General features: G+C 43.6%; 1 protein-coding gene across 3 annotated transcripts in view; it reads left to right on the top strand.

Moving 5' to 3' along the window:
- Positions 1-1,478: 1,478 nt before the first annotated feature.
- Positions 1,479-9,742, top strand: part of Sec22a (SEC22 homolog A, vesicle trafficking protein) — a 58,478-nt gene continuing 50,214 nt past the window's right edge. Inside the window, exons 1-2 of one of the 3 annotated variants that reach the window (XM_021209430.2) lie at positions 1,479-1,525; positions 3,598-3,796. In XM_021209430.2, coding sequence (XP_021065089.1) covers positions 3,615-3,796 — 182 coding nt within the window. In that variant the 5' untranslated portion in view covers positions 1,479-1,525; positions 3,598-3,614. Of the gene's footprint in view, positions 1,526-1,718; positions 1,874-2,187; positions 2,310-3,597; positions 3,797-9,742 lie in introns of those variants that run through there. The other 2 variants (XM_029544813.1, XM_029544814.1) reach the window with 2 other exon arrangements.

Here is a 9,742-nt window from a genome sequence, read left to right as displayed (position 1 = left end):
TTGACCTGCTCCAGAAAATCAGTCCATTAAGACCCACGAATTCCACCTATGACTTATTCATAGCTTGAAATTGTCCATCTCTTTCTGCCTCTACTACCATTATCTTTATTTAAGCCACCATCATTTGTGGCCTTGACCAATACCACTGCCTCCAAACTGGCCCATCAGTAACCCTTCTTGCTCCCTGTCCATCCATCTCCAGAAACAGCAGAATGAGCTTTAAAATATGTAAATCAGATCCTACTTAAGAGTCTTTATTAGCTCCACATTGATCTTAGGGTGTGTGGCTGATTAAAGTCTGAACTGTATAAAGTAGCTAAAGAGGGTTAGCCCTTGCCTCATCTCAGCCTAAATTTTTTGCCCCTACATACTCTATGTTTTAGGTTTTTTTATTGACGAGATTAAACATGGTGACCAAAGGCAATTTGGTGTGGAAAAGATTTATTTCATCTATGAAAGGAAGTGAGGGCAGGGGCTCAGGGCAGGAATCTAGACAGGAAATGAGGCAGAGGTCATGGAGGAGTGCTGCCTACTAGCTTGTTCCCCATTGCTTGCTCAGCCTACTTTCTGGTACAACATAGGACTACCTGCACTGGGGTGAAGACTGCCCACATTGGGCGGGGCCTTCCTGTATCAATCGTCAATCAAGACAATATCCTACACACTTGCCCACTAGGCCAATTTTACAGAGGGGTTCTCAAGAGTCCTTCTTCTAACTCTGTGCAGGTTTTTGTCGAGTTGACTTCCTAGCACAATTTAAATGCTCAGAAATCATGTTTCCAAGGTCTAGAACATTCTTAAAGGTCCCTTAATATACCTTGACCTTAAAAGGTACTTAATCATGGAGTTCTTCCCCGACAGTTCACAACTCATTCATCAATGTACCTATTAGTTTTTCTTCACAGTAGCAAGCAGATGTACATTTCTGTAACAACTTTGCTTTAATACCTTTTATTCCTATTACACCTTAAAAGGAGTGCTGAGTACATTCCTGTAAAACATGCTTAAGATGCTGCCTACCATTTAATTGACATTCAGCATACTCTTGTTTAATAATACTTAACCTCGTGAAGGCTGGGAGGAGCTACCGAGGCTTTTCTCTCTGTTCTGCTAAGTTTCTTTGTGTAGTGCCTGATGGAAGAAGATCCTTTGCCTGTTCACCAGAGAGAGCTGTTCCTCTGTCCGGAGCGGCGCACTAAAGACAAACTGCTTCCCGACACAGAGCAGCAGGTGAAGGAGATTAGCCTTATTTCCGAAGGACAGCATAATTCTGTTCTTAGGCGAGAAGGCAATCTCCTGGCGCAGGTGCAGGAAAACCTGCCAATCTCCGCCGGAGGAGGCGGGGATAGGGCGGGCCTCGGAAAGGGGCGGGCCTTTGGAAGCTTCCCACGGCGCCCGATAGGCCCGCGCGGGCTCCGCCGGCGCCAGCCACGTTGGACGCGGGCATCCCCGCTGGAAGGCCACTCCCGGCCCCACAATGCACTGCGTGGCGCGTCACTCCGAGCGGCGGGTCCCGGAGCGACAGGTACGGCCCGGCCCCTCTTTCCAGCTTCCTCTGGGTCTCCCGGAGCTCTGGCCCGCTGCTCGCGCCGCCCTCTCGGAGTTCCACCTCGGCTTGACCGGTAGTGTCCGAGCCGGAGCTTGGTGGCGGTGGCCTCAGAGTTTAGGAGGACCGGCGTGCGGGGTCAGGGTCCCTGCGACCTAGGGCTGCGAGCCTCACGGGCGGCGGTTGCTGTTTGGCAGGCCTGTCCTAGGATGGGCGGCTGGAGTAGGGGCTGCTGACTGGGAGGGACGGTCGCCCCGGGCTGCCAGCGAGCCGTAGTGTTGACTCCCTGGCTCCCGATGTCAGAAGCACACCGACTCATTCGGGCTGGTAGGTGGCCCGAGAGAGCTTGAGGTGGCTGGCATTCCTACTTTCTTTTGGGCGGGGTAGCTTGTACCCTGTGATTTGTGAAGTCTGAATGGGCGTTGCAGTTGGAGATCAGATCGTACACGTTGGCTCAGGGAAATCCCGTGAGGCCCTGTTTAAAGGTACTTTGCGACTCTCTGACTCTCTCTGGCAGAAAAGAGACCTGAGAAATTGGCTCCACAAGTGGGGATCTGCTGCTGCTTAGCTTCCGCGATCACCATCACCTGGGGCAGGTGGAACTCTTCAGAACCCGCCGCCCCTCCTGTGCTTAAGCCTGGGCAGAGCCTGGGTGTCCCGCCAGGCTTCACGTGATAGAATCCCAGCTGATGAGTACAGCAACCATTTTTTAAAAAGCGGAATCACATTCCATGTTACTGGTACCCACTGGTTTGCCAATACTGTAAGAAGTTAGGCGGTATCTTAATACTTAGAACTTAAGTTGTGTAAAGGAAGACTGAGAACTGAACCTGACACCCATTAACCAAAAGTTACTAAAGGATCGGACGTTTTCCACTTAAGAGTATCACATCAGTTTAGTACTTGATTTTTAGAGACTGGGTAAAGTTTAAGTATATTTTAGTTTGGTGTATGAAAAGACACTAGCAAAGAGATGCTTGCCACCTTCCTCCCCGTGTAGTAAAGAAGCCTGGGCATGTTTAGAGGCAGTGTTTCATAGAGTTATTAGAGTTAGTAACTTATTACTTACTAGTCTAGGGGTTGAACAAAGGACTTAAACTTTTGGGACTTGTGTTTCCTCCAAAGCAAAATGAAACAAATACCCAACCTTACAGGTTCCTGGAAAGTTCAAGTGAGGTGTATGAAGTGGATCTTAAATTCAATTTAAAAAATAAGATGGGTGACTCCTATAACATTCTGTCACCATTGCACCTCTGGGCACTGTGGACAGGTCATTATTAGAGCTTGCTGGGTTCATAGTTGGGTGAAATGGATGACTGCCTCTCTCTAGTCGCTTGTATAGCAACTTGTAGCACTGTGAACACTGACCAGTAGGGGTGAAGCATATGTGAGCCACAGCATAGGTATGCAGGTCAAAGGATAAACTCAAGTAATGGTTCTTGCCTTTCTACCTCGTTTGAGACAGGGTCTCTTGTTCACTGTGGTATACCAGGCTATCTGTCCTCAGCTTCGGGAGCTCTTGGGTCTCAAATTCCCATCTACCTGTCGGAGCCCTGGATTATAGATATTTCCTCATATAACCGTGTCTCAATTTTTCTTGTGTTCTGGAAAGCCTAACTCACATCAGATGGCTTGCCCTGCAAGTGTTAGCATTCAGCCATCTCCCCAGCTTGCAAGTGCTGATTTTAAAAGCTTTTTTGGTAGTGGGAGAGGTGGCTCAGTGGTTATGAGCTCTTGTTACTCTTGTGGAAGACTCTAGTACCCACATAGCTGCTCACAACTATCTGTAACTCTAGTTCCAATATATCAAGTTCTCCCTCTCTGTTCTCCAAGGGCACCAGGCATGCACATGGTACGTGCACATATGTTTGGACACTCATACACATATGATACATATTTTTAAAAAAATGTGTTAAGTGGAAGGTTCTTGGATTATATTATGCCATTATCTTAATTAATATTCTGATTATTACTAATTTTGAAAGTTGTATAAATGCTTACCAGTTTTGGCCTTGATTTTTATTTAATTCAGACTTCTCATTTTATTCTAGGTCTTCTGTGGGTTGAAATGTCTATGATTTTATCTGCCTCAGTTATTCGTGTGAGGGATGGACTGCCGCTGTCTGCATCCACTGATTATGAGCAGAGCACAGGAATGCAGGAGTGCAGAAAGTACTTTAAGATGCTGTCCAGGAAACTTGCTCAATTTCCTGATAGATGTACACTGAAAACGGGGCGCTATAACATTAAGTAAGACCTCAGTTTGTTTCGCTAGAGACACTTGCCTACAGGTTGTCATTTTCATGAAATGTAAATGGTTGCAAGAAAACTTTACGTTTGAGTGACTCTGAAAAACTTGTAGAAGTCAACATTCATGTTCTGAACTTACATTAAATAGTAGTCATGATGTTATTAACCTTTTTTTGCAGATTCTCTGGATTTGATTCTGGCTTTAGAAGACTATATTAGTTTTACAGATAGTGTTTCTTATAAATTGCTCAATAACTATTAGAGTTTTCACATGCACAAGATTGTAGCAGGCAAATTGTAATGGAAAATGTTAAGAAGTAAAGTTTTGTCCTACTGGGAGGGGAAATTCTCTATTCTTTAAGACTGGGCAATAGGATAGAGTGTGACTTTACTCTGTGCTGACAGCGTCCTTCAGGAAGAATGGTATTTGAACCGAACCTTTAAAAATGAAAAAGAAGCTGGGCGTGGTGGCGCACGCCTTTAATCCTAGCACTTGGGAGGCAGAGGCAGGTGGATTTCTGAGTTCGAGGCCAGCCTGGTCTACAAAGTGAGTTCCAGGACAGCTAGAGCTATACAGAGAAACCCTGTCTCGAAAAATCGAAAAAAAAAAAAGAAAAGAAAAAAGAGAAAAAGAAGGCAGTTGTAGGAAGGACCCTGTGGATGGGAGTAAGGCTGGAGAAACACTTGGATCCATCTTAAAGGGTGGAGGGAAAGCCAGTGGTGCCCATGCACTGGGGGGCAGTCAGGTGGCAGAACTTGAGGTCAGAAAGGCAGGGATGGGACAGGCTATTTAGGGTCGTCTACGTAGTGATGAGTGTGTTACTTTATTAATCTTGTGCAATAGGAAGCTACAGGGGAGTTTTAGGCTGGAGAATTGTATGGTCTCCTCTGGGCTCTGAGTAGATGGAACAAGCCACTTTGAAGAGCAGACCAAGCAGGAGCAGAGTGACAGCTAGGGGGCACTGTAGAGATGACAACTGTAGCTTGAGTGGGTAGTAGCGAGTTAGGCTGCATTTCAGGCCTGTCACCTGTAAATGGCCCTGAGAGGCTTTAGGGTGCGAAGGAAAAAGAAAAGAATCATATGTAGATTTTTGGCCTTAGAAACTGCATGCCTAATGGGACTAAAATGAGCAAGACTAGAAAGGTTCAAGTTGCATTTCACTGGTAAGGGTTCTGTTTGGGCATGTTAAATCTGAGATGCCCATTAGATGTCCAAGGGGGCACGGTCAGCTGGCTGTATGAGCCTGAGGCTTAGCAAAGAAGACAATTGTGGGGTTTAGATTTAGAAATCAGTTTATGATTTGTTAAAATGGAAACTGTTAAAATTGTGGAAACAAATGAGACCACTTTGGACAGCATCCATATGAAACAATTAGAACAGTTAACCCGCGGTCCATGATGCTAATTATGAACATAGAAGGAAGACAGATAGTAACAAAGTGGGTTTTATCAGCACATAGCCTTATTATTAAGATCAGACACTATATTTTGAAGAATTAAAAGTTGTCTAAGGCAGGACGGGGTATCACAGCTAAGAGTAAGGCAGGGAGGCAGGAGAAGCAGTGTGAGTGCAGGTGTCACCTCTTTTGACTTGGTGCTGGCGGATGAAGATTTGCAGGTAGCTGTGAGACAAGTGTGATGGCTAGTGTGGTTCCAGGTCCTGCTGCCTGAGAGTTCAGGGGGAGGGACTACTGTACACAGCAGGCTGCAGGTCACTGCTGCAGGTTGAAGAAAGCCATTTGATTAAAACACAAGCAGGGTGAGGAGTGGTGTGTCTTTACTCCCAGGACTCAGGAAGCAGAGGTGGGCAGATCTGTAAGTCCCAGGCGAGCTGGAACTACATAGAAACAAAGAACAAAGTACAAATCCAAAGCAGACCCAAGACTGTAGAGCAGAGAGTAAAACAGAACATTTATCAACCTGCTACTCGAGTGTGAAGTAGAAAATAGATGTACAAATGAGAAAGAAAATGCCAAACAGAAGGATGGCTCAAAGGACGAAATGGTCAAGCCTGTGAGGTGGAATACTAGAAATGAAGAAAAGGAGCGAAGAAAACTGAACAGAATGATAGTGTTCTCAGAAATGAGCAGTCCTTGGAGAAGGATGGCTTAGAGGGGTAAGGAGGAGGGACAGTGAAATTCCATGTGATTTTCTTAAAATAGGAGGTGGGGTCTCACAGTATAGTCCTCAATAGTATTGAACTCATTATGTAGGCCAGCCTGATGTAGGATTAAAAGCATGTGCTACTGTGCCCGGTTTTCATGTGATCTTTCCAGTCTAGTGGAAGGATGATGGGGATTCTGGAACCATTTACTTAGATACAGTTAAATTTTGAGGGCGGAAATGCTCACTGAATTTAGAGAAGGCCAGGATAGAACCTCAGAGAAAGTCCACAATTATTTAGATCACATAACTCTAAATAATGGGCTATTACACTTACCTGGAGTTTTGGAAGCTTATCTAGAAAATAACATATTGGTGGTAGCGGTTGGATTGAATCTAAAAGGATATCTCAGCCTGCCTCTACTTAGGTGAAGACAAGACCTTGAAACATTGAAGCATTGTAGGTGGTGGGCATTGTAATGTCCTCTGTCATTCTTAGTTCTGTCTGTTGTAAGGTAGTGCTATAGACATGCCAGAGTTACCAGAGACTGCCTGAAGTGTACATTAATATTGGTAACTACCTAGAATTAAAAACAAATCTTTCAATTTTTGTTTTGCTGTGTCTTCTTTATTTTTTTAAACTTATTAGATATTTTCTTCATTTTTTTGTTTTGTTTTGTTTTTCGAGACAGGGTTTTTCTGTGTAGCCCTGACAGTCCTGGAACTCACTCTGTAGACCAGGCTGGCCTCGAACTCAGAAATCCACCTGCCTCTACCTTCCAAGTGCTGGGATTAAAGGCGTGCGCCACCACGCCAGGCCTGCTGTATCTTCTTAAAATTAATAGAAATGTACCAAATTTTTACTATGTCCCAATTCTATTTAATTATGAATTTTAAACTTTCTATCATTTCTTCTAATCCTGTCTTATTCTACACAAAGGATTTGACACAATTTTCAAATACATTAATTCAAGAGGGTAAATGAAGAAATCAGGTGAAAGGAGTAGATTGAGGGGAATAAAGAACAGAGGTAACACTTTCTGGAGATATAGCCCGTGTGTGTGTTAGAGCAGGCCTGCAGGTACTGGCTGAGTCCCCTTGTGTCAGAGGCAAGGTTGAAGAGTCAGTCAGGAGACTCAGTTTCCCTGTTCCTCAGACAAATAAATACTGTAATACCAGAAAGGGGCAGCATTGTGCTAACCCTCCCCCAGTAGCAGTAGTGAGCTTGTGTGACTTTTCTTAGACTCCTTGGTATAAGCAAATGACATGATAGGACATTTATTTTTAGATTGGTTGGTTCATTGATTAGTTGAATTTTGGCTTAAAATTGCTTTTATATTTACTTCATATATGTGTGTTCATATACATGGCATACACACTCTTACACACCATGGCACATACCACATGTAAAAGTCAGAGTACGACTGTTGGGAATTGTCTCTCTCCTTCCACTACGTGGGTTTCATAGATCCAATTCAGGTCGTCAGGCTGGGAGGCAAGTGCCTTTGCCTGCTGAGCCATTTTGCTAGGACACAATTTTTGTGTTCTTCAGACAGTGTCTTACTATGTTCCTTTATCTGGCTTTGAATTTGTGATGATCCTCCTGCCTCTGCCTCCCCTCCTGAGTGCTAGAGTTGTAGGCTTGCACCACTGTGCCTGGCAATACAATGTTTTATGACAGAGGTTACAAGTGGAATAAGTCTGATCCAAGAATGCATACATTACATAACTTTTATAACCAGGCATTAAAAAAAAATCTCTGCATGTTTTTTGTAGTCATGTATTTAAAAAGGGTTGGAGAGAACTTGTTTTTGTTTTTGTTTTTTGAGACAGGGTTTCTCTGTGTAGCCCTGGCTGTCCTTGAACTCACTTTGTAGACCAGGCTGGCCTCGAACTCAGAAATCTGCCTGCCTCTGCCTCCTGAGTGCTGGGATTAAAGGCGTGTGCCACCACGCCCGGCGCTGGAGAGAGCTTTTTCAGTTGTAGTTCCAGACAAGAACCTGATTTTATGTATTTTCTCTCATTAAAAGAGGTCCTGTTGGTTGCTTTCTAGTCTTTTGGGATGTGGCAGCAGACTTAGTCTAGTATAAATTGGCAATTTATTTGTATTACTTGACTTTAGTTTTTTTCCATGACCTTTTTTCTCCCTGCCCTAAGGCAGATAAAATTCAAGGGCTCTACAGTGGCAACATCGTGGCACACAGCCTGGAGCTGCCACCAGACTGCCCTTCTTTGTCCTGGCCATGCTAAGGATCTCTCTTTCAAAGCCTAGATTTTTACCTGCTTGCTCACTGTCTTCATAGGTTGCATGTAGAACTTGCTCAACTACTCTTTTTCACCACTTATTAAGATTCTTTAAATATTAAAATTCTCTAATTTGTTCTCTGTAATTGGGCTGTAACTCATTGAGGAAATTGACCCACCATGGCCTAATCTATTTTAAATATATATTTATTTTTTAATTTAATATGTGTATGTGTGGGAGAGTAGGGCTTGTATATATGTGGGTTTGTGCACATATGAGCACAGGTCCCCTTGAAGTCCTTGAGAGTTGGTGCTTCAGGCAGTAATGAGCCACCTCTGCATTAATACGTGCTCCTAACCATAGAGCCTCTCCAGCCCAGCCTAACCTATTTTAAATCTTCATCTTTTAGTATAATGGTTTTCAAATCTGTATAGAAATTGAGTGTCAAAGTAACAAGTTATAATTGTAGGCTAAGTCACTTAGTACCTCACGCCGAAGTCTAGTTGACCTGACAGAGAACGACTAGAGGCTTCAAGGGGAAATGTAAGAATAGTAATGTTTAAAATGGAGACAGCTCTTTTAATTTTCTCCTCCTGTGTATGGGGAAAATGATGGTTTTTTTTCCTGACTGCAGTGACCTACAGGTCCTTTTGCTGGTAAAGCACATTCCTCAGTGTATGGCTGGCCTTGCACGTGTCAGAGCAGCAGCTGGGTGTGAGAGAGAGGTGCCCCTGTTGGCTTTCTGTTGCTGTGATAAACATCATGATCAGAAATAACTTGGGGAGGAAAGCGTTGGCTTACACTTGCTGATTACCATCCACTGTTGGGGAGATCCTGGGCAGGAGCTCCAGCAGGAACAGGGTCAGAGCCAGAAGGAGTGCACCGGCCTTTAATCCCAGCACTGGGGAGGCAGAGGCAAGCTGACAGCTGGTACTAACTATGGCAGGTATTTCAGGAATCTACAGGGTTCCCAGCCATGGAAATGAGCCTGTTTTCTTCAAAAGGGTTTTTTAGCTTTGGAAAACCTTATTGATTGGTCTTGTTTGGTCAGAGTGTGCAGGGTTGAGTGTGAGACTATTTAGTTGTGTGATTTTGCATTCCACAGTGATATTACAAATTTTAAAGGAACTAGTATTTCATAAATTAATGAATATACTTTCCTCATGCTGTAATAAATATCAAATGAATAACCTTATTACTTTGAAAATGGCTAAAGTAATCATGAAAATTAAATTGTGTCCTCTGAGTCCTTAAAACTGTGGTTGGCTTTGGAATTAAAAAAAAAAATCAGATTGTGTATTTGAGATCTCTTTTAATTTTGAGACATTGATCTTGTGAAAATGTCCTTTGGGGACCAGTCCTACCCCACTGTGAATTTTAATGGAACAATGTGATTACTTAACTTAGTTCTTTCTCTGGGAGTGAGCGAAGGCTATGGGCCTCCTACGTTTTCTCCTGCTTGAAAATGCAGTTTCTTTGTATTTGTCCCTACTACTTTCAGTGGGAAATGCTGTCGAAAGCCTCCTGTCTGTTAGTTTTATACACTAGCAGGAGTTCCTTTCATTCTTTGGTGATAGTTTCTTTTTTTTTTTTTTTTT

This window comes from Mus pahari, chromosome 12 (assembly GCF_900095145.1).
Source record: "Mus pahari chromosome 12, PAHARI_EIJ_v1.1, whole genome shotgun sequence".
Classification (NCBI taxonomy): Eukaryota; Metazoa; Chordata; class Mammalia; order Rodentia; family Muridae; genus Mus; species Mus pahari.
This window is presented reverse-complemented; position numbering and strand designations above follow the sequence as displayed.